Source organism: Neomonachus schauinslandi, chromosome 7, assembly GCF_002201575.2.
Source record: "Neomonachus schauinslandi chromosome 7, ASM220157v2, whole genome shotgun sequence".
Taxonomy (NCBI): domain Eukaryota; kingdom Metazoa; phylum Chordata; class Mammalia; order Carnivora; family Phocidae; genus Neomonachus; species Neomonachus schauinslandi.
The window spans coordinates 85,337,944-85,353,108 of NC_058409.1; the positions used below are offsets into that span (position 1 = coordinate 85,337,944).

The window sequence follows — 15,165 nt, forward strand, 5'->3', positions numbered from 1 at the left end:
GAAAATGGAGAAAACCAGGGCTTGGACACTCATAAATTAGCTCACCACATACAGCATAGATTAGAAAAGAGAGGATATCTGTCAAATAATTTCTCCACTATGAAGCGTATTGCATATAGCACTCTTTGTCCTGCCTGTTGACAACTCTGGTTTAGGGTCAAGATGCAGTACATAATTCAAGTGATGTAATTATTGCACATGATTCAAATATCAAAAATTACAAAAAGATATGTGAAGCAGCCAGTTTACCACTTTCTTGTATATCTTTTCAGAAAAGGTGGATTATTTATTGACCAGGAAATACTTTTGGGGAGATCAAAAAGATGGGAGCTGTGAGGAGAGTTGTAGCATGGTTGTAAAATCTCTAGAAAATAGCCAGTGAGAGAGCCAGGTGGCTCAGTCAGTTGAGCATCTGACTTCATTTCGGCTCAGGTCCTGAGATGAAGCCCTGCATCGGGCTCCGCTCTCTACAGGGAGTCTGCTTGAAGATCTTCTGTCTGTTCTCGCCCTCAAATAAATAAGTAAATAAATAAATCTTTTAAAAGAAAAAGAAAATAGCCAGTGAGAAATATTTATTAAAATCCTATGCAGAGTACTTTTGTAACTATTAGTAAGGAGACCGCTCAATTTAAAAATTTATTTAAAAATTAAAAAAATGATTTGAATAGATGTTTCACCAGAAAATGTACAGAAATGGCTGGTAGGCACATGAAAATATGCTCACCATCATTAGTCATTCAGGAAATGCAAATCAAAACCACAGTGAGATACCACTTTACACCCATTAGGATGGCTATAATCATAAAGACAGATAATAAACATTGGCAAGAATGTAGATAAATAGAAGCCATCATATATTGCTATTGGGAATATAAAATGTGCAGCCACTTGGAAAACAGTTTGGCAGTTACTTAAAGTATTAAACATAGAGTTATCGTGTGATCCAGCAATTCCACTTCAAGGTACCTATCCAAGAGAAATGAAAACATACGTTCACACAAAGACTTTAAGGTGAATGTTCATAGCAGTATTATTCATAGTAGCCCCCAAAGTAGAAACTATGCAAACGTGTATCAGCTGGTGAATGATTAAAACACAGTGTGGTATATCTTTACAACTGAATACTGTTCTGCAATAAAAAGGAACAAATTGGGCACCTGGGTGGCTCAGTTGGTTAAGCGACTGCCTTCGGCTCAGGTCATGGTCCTGGAGTCCCGGGATCGAGTCCCGCATCGGGCTCCCTGCTCGGCAGGGAGTCTGCTTCTCCCTCTGACCCTCCTCCCTCTCATGCTCTCTGTCTCTCATTCTCTCTCTCTCAAATAAATAAATAAATCTTTAAAAAAAAAAAAAAGGAACAAATTGGTGTACATACTGTAACATGGATCAAGCTCAAAAACATGCTAAGTAAAAGAAACTAGACATGTAAGTCTACATATTTCATTTATAAGAAATGTCTAGAAAAGTTAAATTTATATAGACAAAGTAGTTAAGACAGGTATGGGTGGGAATGAGGATTAACTGTAAACGAGCACAAGTCATCCTATTAGAATGATAAAAATGGTGCTCGCTTCGGCAGCACATATACTAGAATGATAAAAATATTCTAAAGCTGGATTATGGTGATGCTTGGTACGCTTACAAAAAATGGTACACTTAAAATGGGTGAATGTTGTGGTATGCAAATATCTCAACAGTTTTTTTTCATCCCTAGGGTAGAAAACTTTGGGGAAGTTGTCCAGCAACTCTGGAAATGAGGATGCTAATTAGGATCATTCTTTCATTAGGAATCAGCAACAGTTTCTTTGCCTTTAATGTTAGCAGTAGCTTTGGACCATGGTAAAGAGTGCTCACTTTGACAGCACATATACTAAATTGGACAGTGGTAAAGAGTGCAGGCAGGCCTGTAGCCTAGAATCAGTAAAAGAATAAAGGGAAGTAAAATAACAAATAGAAAGGAGGAGGAGGAAAGAAAACAAAGATAATAAGTGTTAAATATTATTTTGGGCCCTAGAGTCAGGCTTGTGATCCCAGCTCTCACTCTGCCATTTACTAGGTATGTCACCTAAAGCCAGATACTTATCTTCTCTGTGCCTCAGTTTCTTTATCTGTAAAGTGGGGATAATAATAATACCTTACCTCACAGAGTTGGTATGAGGATTAAATAAATCAGTAGATGCCAAGTGATTAATGCATAGTAAACATTAGACTTTTTTTTTTAACTTTATCACATTCATCATCCTATCATCAAATGGGTCTGGTAATCCTTCATGACTACTATGTTTCTGTGGATCCCCCTGAATTCTGTGGAAGAATTCTGTGGATTCTTCTTCTCTTGGAAATGACTTTACTAATCTCCCTCCATAATTCCATCTCCTCCTTCATAGAGAAAATAGTACCTGTCATCAGAATTGCCTGTCCTTCCTGTCAAGAGGTGTTCTGCTTTCTTGCCTGTGCTTTGGATTTTCATTTCCTGCCTTTTCAGGAACTTCTTACTCTTATCTCTTTTCTCTCACATATTTATCTCCTTCCTCTTCTGTGGCACCTTTGTATTGCCATTTAAACCTGCTCAAATCTTATCTTTCAAAATATAAAAGGAACCTTCCTCAATTCTGCCTCTCCTTGCAACTACCTTCCTTCATCCCCTTACCTCCCTCACTGTCTTTTCCCATTCCCCCACTCCACAAGTGTTTCTAGACTCCCAAGTCTGTATTTCCTCCCCACCATTTACTCTTCTTTTCTCCCCCACCATTCACTCTTAAAACACACCAATCTAGCTAGTCTCTACTCCCATCAGTGACTTCTATATTATTAATTAAATTGATATTTTCAGTCTTCATCTTGACATTTTCTACATTATTAAACACTTCCTGTTGCTTGAAATATTTTTCTCTTGGCATTTATGGCAACACTTTTTTTTTTCCCCATCTCTTTGGCTTTTATAGGCCCATGCTCTTTTATCTGGACATTAATTGTACCCATTCCTTAAGTCTTTATTTCTGTTATCTGTATTATCTTTCCCTTAGACCGTCTCATTTGTGCTTACAGCTTCGCTTACCTTTTATACACTATTGGCTCTCAAATTCATTTTCCTAGCCCTCAGTTCCAGACTCCTAAATCTATGTGCCTTCTCTGTATCTCCACTTAGATGTCTCAGAGACACCTTAAATCCAACATATTCAAAGCATAATTAATGATCTTCTCCTCCTAAGTCCTTCTTACCATGCCACTCCTCCAGAAAACCCTCACTCCCTTAGTATTACCTTCTCTGCAAGTCTCACCATCATTATTCAGTTGTGTGAGTTAAGGAATATAGGAATAATTCTTGACAGCAGATCTCTTTTTCTATCCCATATGCAGTAATATCAAGTCCTTCAGATTTACTCTCTGTCCCTACTTCTGTCCCTGCCACTGCTTGCCTGGTGTCAGGTACCATCATCTCACACTTAAGTTAATACATTAGCTTCCAAACTGGTCTCATATATATTTCCTACCTACTTGGACCATTTAAAATTAAATTTGACCTTACAAAGTCAATTTACATTAAGTTTTCCCATTAATAGTCTAGTATTGGTTATGTGAGGGCAAGAGTGATGTATGAGAATCACACTAAAATTCAACAAAATCAGTAAGGTTTTTTTTTTACCATCTTTTTTTCTACTCTCTGCACCATGATTTTTCTGATGTACTAGAACAAACTAGCCCCCCCCCCAACCTCAGGTCCTTCGCATTTGATCTGTTTACCTAAAACCTTCCCCTAACCCTGTCCATTTTCCCAGAACTCCTATTCTTTAGATCTCAGTTCAGACAGCACTTCCTAAGATGGCTCTTTCCCAAACTGTTAGGCCATGTGATATCCCTCTGCTTATTTATTCTCACAGCACCTTGTACTCTTTTTTTCAGTGTGCTTGTCAAAGTTTTAACATTATTTGGTAGTATCCCTGATGAGACTATAAGCTTGAGGAGTATGTAGAACAGTGTCTTGTTTTGCCAGCACTGTATTCTGTGGCACCTCATACAAGTAACTTTAACATATCAGATGCTCAGGAATTACTTTTACATTGACATCTTTAATTATGTTAGTGTCAAATCTTTGTGCTTTTAGTGGGTTTTTATTCATTTTGCCTCTCGATTAACTTTGTATTGTCTCTACTTTTACTGAATTTGTTGAATTTTATAGTGTGATTTTCAGATGATACTATTTTTTCTTCTATTTCTGAATTATTGGGGCTATCTCATTTTTGCCTATATATAACTTAGTTTATTGGTGGAAATACTGCATGTAAATTAACTTTTAAGTCACATTTTAAATGGTCTAGGAAAGCTTGATGTTTAAGGAAATTCCAGTGGAAGCCATTTTGTAATACAGTTATCTGCTATTAAATATGGCAAGTGTTTTAAAGTGTAATTTTTATTTTTGAGTATCATTTTCCTAGAGCATGCAAGCACATTTGTGCTTCTAAAAAGATAATGGAAAAATTAGTTTACTTCTTTGATTCTGCAGTGGTATTTTTACAGAGTGATTGCTTTATACTGGATATAATCTATCTTGAAATGACTGCTTTTACTGTCATTTTCATTTCATATAACAGATGGTGGTTACATTAGAAAAGGTTTTTGGTTCTATTCCTCTCAGGATCTAAGAGCTTATTGATTTCATGACTTTTGTTAGCAGAAGATATATATATATTCTGTGTATAAATATACGTATACAGAATGTATTTGTAAGCCTAGGTAATAGTTTAACTGTTATATTTGCAGCTCTATTAAATGCCAGAACCATGTGACCTTGTGGAAGAGACAAGTATTTGTTCTAGTTGGGTTATATCCCTGGGAGTGATGTGAGCACAGCTGGTGGAGGATGGTGTTTCTGTGAGTCTCAGAAAATCCTTTGTCTTGTGTGGCTTTAATGCTCAGGGGACACACTTCACTTTCCTCTTACTGAAATAGTCAGCTGCCGACCATGCTGGAGGTTATGAAGTATAAGTGCAGTTCCATGCTTTTGTAAACCTGTATAATTGATGCATTCAGAGCTTTAATGCGGGAAAGAAAAAAAGCTGTGGGCTAAGAAAGCATTCACTGTTTCTGTATGTAATGATGTTAACTCCATGTTGACAGAGGTCATCTCAGAGCAAGCACGAAGCTGGCTCACATGAAGCTGAGCGGCAGAATGAAGGTCAAGGAGTGGCAGAAATCAACATGGCAACTTCTGATAGTGGTCAGGTAAATAAATTATTTTATTGGTTTTCTTTTTAATTAGCTATTTAAATTTTTTTTTTTAGCTATTTAAATATTTTTAAAGGAATATGGAGTGAGATAGTCCTCAGAATGATCTGTAAATCTTATTGATTTCCTTAGTCCTAAATGGATATCTCCAGAAGAATTCAGTGCCAAAATGCTATGTCATTTTTCTTTATTACATCTAACAATAATGCTTTCAAAATTTCTAAGTATATTTTATAGCTCTAAATTGTGTATTTCTGTTTTAATCTAAAAATGATTAGTGTGGGTAGAGGTTTTTTTTGAAAAATAAATGCTAAACTGCATTTTGGTTATGTATGATTTGACCTAGTTATTATTGCTTGCATTGAACAGATTTGCTCTTTCTCTAAAGCATTCTTTGCAAAGACATTTTTATGTTTTTAAAAATGATAAAGACTTTGTTATAATTCTTGTTTTCTGTTGTACTTCAAGGTTACATGAATCTAGAAATCCAAGTTTTATAATTGAAAAAAATGATACTAATGCTCCTAAAAAGAGACATAGCCTAGTCATGTTTAACTATTATCACATCATTTTTTAGCAAAATTGTGGAAGTCAACTTGATTTTTTTTTTTTTAATGTAGCACTGTTATCTTGTAATTCTGCCATTAATTTTCTATTAGAGTTTTATCAGAATGCATCATAATATGATAGAATTCTGTTTGGGGTGTTTGGTCTTCACATTTTTTCAGTGAATATTTTATGTTGTCAATGAGTGATTTTTTTAAAATAGAATTTCACTAAGTTTTTAGAGATAATTTCCCCACTATTGATATAAAATATTCCTGTAGTGTCTGTGGGTTATTTTTGATTTAATATTTTTTAAAAGAGCATGGGTTAAAATTTAAAGCTTATAATGTCTCATATTTAAGGGACGCCTGGGTGGCTCAGTTGGTTCAGCATCTGCCGTCAGCTCAGGTCATGATCCCAGGGTCCTGGGACCAAGTCCTGTATCCAGCTCCTTGCTCAGCGGGGAGCCTTCTTCTCCCTCTCCCTCTGCCTGGCACTCTGCCTACTTGTGCTCTCCCTCTCTGTCAAATAAATAAATAAAATCTTAAAAAAAAAAAATTGGGGCACCTGGGTTGCTGAGTCGGTTAAGCGTCTGCCTTCGACCTGGGTTGTGATCTCAGGGTCCTGGGATCAAGTCTGGTATCAGGTTCCCTGCTCAGCAGGGAGCCTGCTTCTCCCCCTGTCCGCTTGTGCTTGTTCACTCTCTCCCTCTCTCTCTCTGACAAATAAATAAAGAAAATCTTAAAAAATATATAAAAAAAATTTTTTAAGGTTTTTAAAAATGTCTCATATTTAAGCATTTAAAGTTATTTTACTGAGTTAAAGGTATTTCATTTTAGTATTACTAGTTAGCATTATACTGGAGAAAACTCTTCAGTTATAGATGGTAAATTGTGGCAAAAGAAATTATATTTTAGCATATTTGAGTTATTTTGAGTATATTTTTTTTCTACCTTTAGGGAATTATTTGGGAAATTTGTTTTCCTACATATATGTAGAAGAAAAGAAAGAAAAGTTTCAAGCTCTTGACAGAAAAAACTGTTTGCTTAGGATTAGACCTTTCTAAATATTTATTTGGTTACTTTTAGTCACTGTTTAAAACAATACTACAGCTGCTCCAAATCCTGATGTAGTAGCCAAGTGATACAAACCTGTGGGACTGTGATTCAGTTAGCCACGATTCCTTTAAACTATCTTAGTAGGATCTATACATGATAACCTCTTGGGATTTGTTCATTTGTTTTATTTTATTATTTGCTCCAGAAATAAAAGCCATTGACAATAACTAAAAATGAAAATCAGCCTCTGAATTTCTCAGGATCAAAGTAGCATGATCCAGCAAAGCTTCTGTTCTGGTGCACTTAGGCTACCACTGCATATGCAAGTTCATTGTACACCCTCTCTCACCTGGTATCCTGCCTGCCATCCACCCTGCCAGAATGATCTTTGCAAAGAGTAAATCACCCTCTTTAAAACCCTTTATTGGCTTCCCTTGGTTTTTAGAATAAGATAACCCTTTTTTATGACCTATATAACCTGGCTCCTGCCTAACTCGTCAGCTCTACATCACGCTTTGCTCTCACTACTTCAGCCACACTGGCCTTTCAGTACCTCATATTTATTGGGCCTCCTCTTTCCACAGCCTGTGCACAATCTATACCCCTTCTTTACAGTGCTCTTCTCATCCCATTTCACTCCATTAACATCAGTTCATGTGTCTTTGCACTTAAGCATGACTTTCTCAAGAGGCTTGAACAGTTCAAATCCCATTGTTATAAGCTGTCCTAGAACATTCCTCTCTTTGAAGACTACCACATTTGCAGTTTTACATTTATCTGTGTGATTATTTGATTAATATTGATTTCCCCCACTAGACTGTAAGCTCCAGAAGGGTGAAGATTTTATCTAGTTTTGTCTATTTTCATATCTTCACAGTCCCTGGTAAATAGTAAATAACAGTAAATATATGTTGGTTGGAAGGAAGATCTCACATCCCTTCTAGAAATAGTGTTTCTTGATCTGTGATTAATCTCCCCTGGAAGTTAAATGGAAGGAGAAAGCTGGAAGTAAATTATACAGGTCAGATCCCTGCTTGCTTAGTATAACTACCATGTATAATTCATTTATGAATTGGTTCTTAGCTTTTCTGTTTAAAGTTTAGAACCAGATCTCTAGTGATAGCCAGTAAGTAATGGTGAAGTTCAGCCAAGAGTGGGAAAGAAATGAAATGATAAGAGAATGCTTTGCGGCTAATGAGCATTTTAAAACTTTACTATGGAAAATTTCAAACATATACAGAGGCAGATAAAATAATATAGTAATCCACACGTACCCTATTCCACTTTGCCCTCCCATTTTATTTTTGAAGAAGATCCAACATCATCATCATTTCTTCCATAAATATTTCACTCTGTATTTCCAAAAGGTAACAACACTTTTTAAAAATACATAACTGGGGCGCCTGGGTGGCTCAGTCGTTAAGCATCTGCCTTCAGCTCAGGTCATGATCCCAGGACATGATCGAGTCCCACATCGGGCTCCCTACTTAGCGGGGAGCCTGCTTCTCACTCTCCCTCTGCCTGCCACTCTCTCTCTGTCAAATAAATAAATAAAAATCTTTAAAAATATAAATAAATAATAAAAATACATAACTATTGCGGGGGGGGCCTGGCTGCCTCAGCTGGTAGAGCATGTGAGCTCAAGCCCCACATTGGGTGTAGAGCTTATTTAAAAAAAAAAAAAAAACTGAAAGTATGTAACTACACTGCCATTATTACATTCCCAAAGGAACCAACAGTAATAGCATCGATATCTAGTCAGTATCCAAATCTGCAATTGTTTTCATAAATGTCATAATTTTTCACAGCTTATTTGACTCTTTCCAGGTAAGGTTCATGCTTTGGGATTAGTTAATAAGTCTCCAGAGTTTTGTGGGGTTTTTTGTTTGTTTGTTTTTAAAGATTTCACCTATTTATTTGACACAGAGAGAGAGAGAACGAGAAAGCAAGCAAGCACAAGCAGGGGGAGGGAGAGGGAGAAGCCGGCTCCCCGCTAAGCAGGGAGCCTGATGCGGGCCTCAATCCCAGGACCCTGGGATCATGACCTGAGCTGAAGGCAGATACTTAAGATACTGAGCCACCCAGGCGTCCCTCCACAAAGTTTCTTTTAATCTCTAGGTTCCTTTTTTGTCTCTTGTTTTCTGGATGTTTATTAGTTGAGGAATGAAAGTTCTTTGTTTTATACAGTTTTCCATAGTCTGGATTTTGCTGATAACATCTTCATGGTGTGTAGTTTGACATTTTTCTCTGTCCCCTGTATTTCCTTTAAATTGGTATTTGGATCTAGAGATGTGATCAGCTTTGGATTTTCAAGCCTTGTTTTTTTGTTTTGTTTTGTTTTTGCAAGTCTTTTGAGGTTGGATTGTGGTCTTCTGGTCTTCAGTCAGGAAGTATATAATGTGTGGTTGTCTATCTTTTTGTGATATTAACAGTAACTGATACCTTATACCCAGCTCCATTAATTCCTTAGGGGGTACAAAATTAGCTGGGAAACTTCTATAAGCAGAAATTCTTGTGTACTGTTTGATTACTTCCATGTACAATTTGATTAGGAAGAAAAGGGGGTAAATGCTTCCTTCTTCCCCTCCTTAGGCCACGTTTCACAGTGACATAGAGACTCCTGCTGCCTGTGAAATAGAAACCCTGGAGTCACTTTCTAAAGTGAGTAAGCAGGAAGAGACAAGACGGGTTCCGACCCAGGAGGAATACTTGAAATTGACTGTATCGCCACTCCACTAAGTGCAGCCATCAGGCATAGCCCTTCTAGGTCTCCTTAGTGAACTTTTGAGTGCCTGTCTCTATTGGCAGTGGCTATTTAAGGATGCATAAGGGAAAAGTAGAAAATAAAGAAATGCTTGATTTTAATATGTAGTGATTAAAAGAAATTATAGTTACTTGGAAGGGTCCCCTCCAGCCATTCATCTTATCCCCACCTCTGTATTTGCCACCCATTTTTCACTTTACTGTTCACCTTTTCCCCCACTCCTGTCACCAAAAGATAATATAAAATTCATTCATCAATGTTCAGCATCTGTTTACTAAGCATCTGTATTATGCCAAGACTGTTCACAGCCCCAGGATATGGGAGTGAGCTAGGTACGTGCTACCTTTTCCTTAAGAAACTTACAATCTAAAAGTAAGACAGATGAGCAGTTTCCACAAAGTGTGTTAAGTATTATGAGAGGGCAAGTACATAGTATTACAGGAACACATATTAGAAGCACTTAACTAGTGTTAGGATGATGTTGGTCCTAGAGAAAGTTATAAATTAATTTATTATGACACCTCAAAAATGATTGGGTAAATTAGGTACCATATCTAGGTGAAAGATGATGGTGGCCTCAGGATTAGGGGAACAATTGATAGATTTGAGAGAGTCGGTTGGTGGATATCTAAGTACCTGAAAATATTTAGGAAATAGAATCCGTAAGGTTTGGTGTTGGATATGACAGTTAAGGGGGAAGGGGAAAAAAGTAAAGAGTGACTTCCAGGTTTTTGTCATAGGCAGCTAGGAGGATGGTGATATAATTCAGTGATAACTCTAGATGAGGAGGAGGTTTGTGGAAGAAAATAATCTAGTTTCAAAAATGTTAAAATTGGGGTGCCTGGGTGGCTCAGTTGGTTAAGCGACTGCCTTCGGCTCAGGTCATGATCCTGGAGTCCCAGGATCGAGTCCCGCATCGGGCTCCCTGCTCAGTGGGGAGTCTGCCTCTCCCTCTGACCCTCCCCCTTCTCATGTGCTCTCGCTCTCAAATAAATAAATAAAATCTTTAAAAAAAATGTTAAAATTAAGGTTAAGTTTGAAGGTGTTAAATATGAGACATTGAAGTAGAACTATGTCAGGTAGGCTGTTAGAATTTTGAGTTTGGAATTGAAGGGAAGGGTGAAGAATGTGATGATAACTCAAGGTATGGAAGATTTTTACATCCCCTGTGATTATAGAGTGAGAAGATGAAGACGTGGGCTAACATAGTAAAGCAAGGGAATCATATTGTTCCAAGAAAGAGGAAACAGTTAACATTATTCACCACTGATCATAAGGACTAAAAAAATCTGCATTGGGTTTTACCAAAATAAGGTCATTGTTGATCTTAGCAAGAGCAATTTCATTGGCTTTCTTCCCTACCGTATTATACTGAAGTGAGTTGAGGCTTAAATGGAAGGTTAAAAAGTAGAAGAGAGCAGGGTGCCTGGTGGACTTAGTCAATAGAGCCTGCAACTTTTGGTCTCGGGGTTGTGAGTTTGAGCCCCACAGTGGATGTAGAGATGACTTTAAAATAAAATCTTAAAAAAAAAAAAAGTAGAAGAGAGCAATTCTAGCTAACTCAAAAAGTGAACTGGCTGTTACCTGATGCAGAATACAGATTTGAGAGAAAATTTGCAGATTGTTTTATTTTTTTAAGATAGAAGAGATAAGCATGCTTGAATGACAATGGGAAGGAATCAGTAGAGGGAAAGGATCCAGAGCACACATGAAGGGATGGGCCACAGAAGGATGCGACAGCAGAAGGTAGAGATGGATATGGTGTCAGGTTACTTTGTTGGTTTGGTAGCAAAAAGTTGAAGTTTTGTCTGATGGCTTCTATTTCCCTGTAAATTAGAAGGTAAAATTATTTGTGGTAAAGGAAGAATAGTCAATTTTGTGCAAAAGGAGGCCTGTATAAAATAGCCAGTGTAGGGGCACCTTGGTGGCTCAGTCGTTGAACGTCTGCCTTTGGCTCAGGTCATGATCCCAGGGTCCTGGGATCGAGCCCCACATCGGGCTCCCCGCTCTGCGGGAAGCCTGCTTCTCCCTCTCCTTCTGCCTCTGCTTGTATTCCCTCTCTCTCTGTGTTTCTGTGAAATAATAAAATCTTTAAAAAAAAAAAATAGCCAGTGTAAGGAAAGAAAGGAGAGCTGACTAGGGAAACAAAGACTGCAGGTACAGTACTAAGGGCCCAAATGTATTGGTGACCATAAATGTTAAATGCGCAGCATCCTGGAGAGTTGTGTTATTTTCTCACATGGTCAGATTTCTCAGATACTGCTCAGCAGTCCATATCAGGGTATAGAAAAAAACAGTTGGATTCATCTGTAATTACGGTGTTTGCAGGCAAGTGGGATGGAATAACCATGGAGTAAAGCTATTGAAAACTAAGAGAATTAATGGAAGTGATATACTGCAAGAAATTCAAGCTGGAATATGTAGAGAGATCCATGACTTGCTCTTCCAAGTCATTTCGAAGAAGCTTTCTTGGGGAAGGTTAAAGGAGATTGCTAGAAGAATAGGCTATCAGAGCTACCATGGGATAACTAAATGTGTTATTTAGAGATGGTGCATTTTGGGGTAATGGACATAGTCCAGGATATAATCATTGAGGTCGGTGGCTAAAATGGAGTAGAGGAGAAAAATGTCTTTGAAGATGATATCAGAGAACTGAGGGGCCAAGGTTTTGAATGGGTTATGTGCATGGATGTTGGAGTTATCCAGAATGATGCAGTAGTTAAAGTGGAGGGAGGTCAGTGACCCTTGTGCCAAAGTAATGATTGGGTATAGTGATTGGGAGGTCAGAAATTATGTTAGGACTGGGAAAGGGGGGAAAGGCGATTATAACGCAAAGAGATTTGGGCCTTTTACAGGGCTTCAAAATGATTTAGAGTGAGGAAAACATAGACTTACACTGCCTCCTGACTCTGCGAAGTACATGGCTCATAGGAGAGAAGGCTGCAGCAAGAAGGGGTTTCCTGTGAGAGCCAGGTTTTGGGGAAAGCCAGGAGTAACAGCAGCAGTAGGTGAAAAGTTGAGGATTCATGCCGCACGGAATCTAGATTCCCCAAGAAAGGTTGGATAGGAAAGAACACAGTGGGGAAAAAAGGGTCTCACACATTTTACAGCTGAGAGTTCAGAATGATATAGAGAATACTTGTATCTTGAACAGCGAGCAAGGCCAATTCCAGAGATGTGCAAGATGACTGCTTTAACAGGTCTTGAGTTTATGAGAGAGTTAATCACACTCAAGTGTCTTCAGAATTTACTCATGAGTTGGGTAGAAAACACTTCTTAGGAAGTTACCATTTCTTGTGAGTTATCATTTCTCTAAGTCCCTCTGAAAGATGTTGGCACAGGTCTAGTCATAATAAAAGGGCCCAGGAAAGATTCTCAAGGCCCAAGTTCTATAGGTCGTGTGGGTATGGGAATGTTTTCTTGTTATCTCCTTATAATAAATGCATCTGGGGGCTGGGTGGCTCAGTCGTTAAGCATCTGCCTTCGGCTCAGGTCATGATCCTAGGGTCCTGGGATCGAGCCCCGCATTGGGCTCCCTGCTCAGCGAGAAGCCCGCTTCTCCCACTGCCCCTGCTTGTGTTCCCTCTCTCGTGGTGTCTCTCTCTGTCAAATAAATAAATAAAATCTTAAAAAAAAAAAATGTATCTGAATTTCTATCTCGGTAGATTGGGAGAAGGGGAAGTGTCCCAAAATCAAGGAGCTGATTTCTTTCAGTACAGGAAGATACTTAGATTGAAGCTTAAAGATAATTTGATATCTACACTGAAATGAATGCCAGAAACATGTTTTTTATTGTAAAAATGGGTTTTCCCTTGTTTTATAATTTAGTTCTTTGTTTCTCTTTTGTTTCAAACAGTGTGTTAGTTATCTGTTGCTACCTAACAAATGTAGCAGCTTAAAACAGCAAACATTTGTTTCTGTAGGTCAGGAATCCTGGTGCAGCCTAGTTGAGTGCCTCTGATTCAGGGTCTCTCATAAGACTACAGTCATGGCGTTGGCTGGGACCACAGTCATGTCAAGGCTTGACTAGGGAAAGATCTGCTTCTAAGCTCACCCAGAGGGCTGTTGGCAGACCTCATGTCCTTACCGACTGTTGGCCAGAGAAATCAGTTCTTTGCCACCTGGGCCTGGCCATAGAGCAGTTCACAACATAGTGGCTGGCTTCCCTCAGAGAAAACAAGAGAGGGTACCCATGGTGGAAGCACAGTCCTTGTAACCTTATCTTGGAAGTGACTTCTCATCTCCTCTGCAGCATTCTTTTCACTGGAATCCAGTCCCTAAATCTAGCCCACACTCAAAACGAGGGGATTACATTACATTAGGGCATGACTGCCAGGAGATAAGGATCACTGGGGTTGCCTTACAGCCTACCTACCACAAACGTTCAGATATCCTCAAAGATAATATGTTTGCGTCAGGATACAGAGTCATTCACCTTCTCCTGTAGACCAAGAAAGGATCCTTGCCTGAAATTTACTTTAAAAGAAAACCCGGACTATTTTCTGCCCTGAATCTTGGTTCCTCAAATCCATCCTCCTTATTACAACCAGAATAAGCTCTTTATGTCCAAATTTATTTGCAGTTTTGTCCCCAATCCGACTCCCACCGCCACACACTGTATTCTTTCTTACCTTTGCTTAATGCTTCTGCCTTTGCTTAATGTTGGGCTGCCCTGAGGCTAATGCGCAAAGGAAATTACAAGATCTGTTGGTTCCAAAATTTAGGGATATTGGGTACATTCAGAGATAGTGACTTTTTCCAACTCATTGAACCCTCCAGAGTAGAAATAAACAACTCACAATCCTCAAACCTGTTTTTCCCATAATGGGAAAAACACCCCTTTGCCACACCCCATTCTCCAATTAGCGAGAGCATCTATATGTGAAGGAACCAGCAAAGGTGTCCTCTGCCCAGATATTCTTACAGATTTTACTACTAGCTCCTCTTTCATTCATAACAAATATTTTGTGGATACCTACTATGAACTTAAAACTACCCTTGGTATTGAGAATATAACAGTGAACAGAATAAAGTTTCTGCCCTCAAAGAGTTTATATTCTAGCTTTTCCTTTTGAAAGATTAAGAACTGTAGCAGAATACCTGCCAGTATTGTTTTCTAATTGGATATATTCTTATAATCATTATTCTTAATCATTAATGAATGGCTTTAGGTATAGCCCGTATTTTGATAGGTCCCACATATTTATCTGTAGTCCCTACACCTGTCCAGAGTTGCATCTTGTGTTTTCAGATGCCCATTGTGCATTTTTACTGTATGTCAATATATTGATTGGTGATCTCAGGTCCCACACTGAAACCCATCATCTCTTCCTGGGTTTCCTGTATTCACACTGCCTGCACTATCTGCCCATTTATCCAAGCTCAGCGCCTCCAAGTTGTCCTTGGTCCCCAGCATCTCTTTACTCACATCTAGTCAATTAGCAAACCAGTTGATTCTGTCCTCTAAATATAGGGTATCCCCAACTCCCTATTCCTACTTCCTTACTTTGTGCCCTCATGACGGCTCAGCTATTGAAAGCACCCTCTTCCTGATTTCCCACTGTGATCTCTCCA

At 38.5% G+C, this 15,165-nt stretch overlaps 1 protein-coding gene across 4 annotated transcripts in view; it reads left to right on the forward strand.

Annotated features, from left to right (window-relative positions):
• Positions 1 to 15,165, forward strand: part of APC (APC regulator of WNT signaling pathway) — a 132,009-nt gene that overhangs the window by 89,577 nt on the left and 27,267 nt on the right. For all 4 annotated transcript variants that reach the window (XM_044917086.1, XM_044917085.1, XM_044917084.1 and 1 more), the window contains one exon: positions 5,116 to 5,220. In XM_044917086.1, the coding sequence (XP_044773021.1) occupies positions 5,116 to 5,220 (105 nt within the window). The remainder of the gene's footprint in view (positions 1 to 5,115; positions 5,221 to 15,165) is intronic.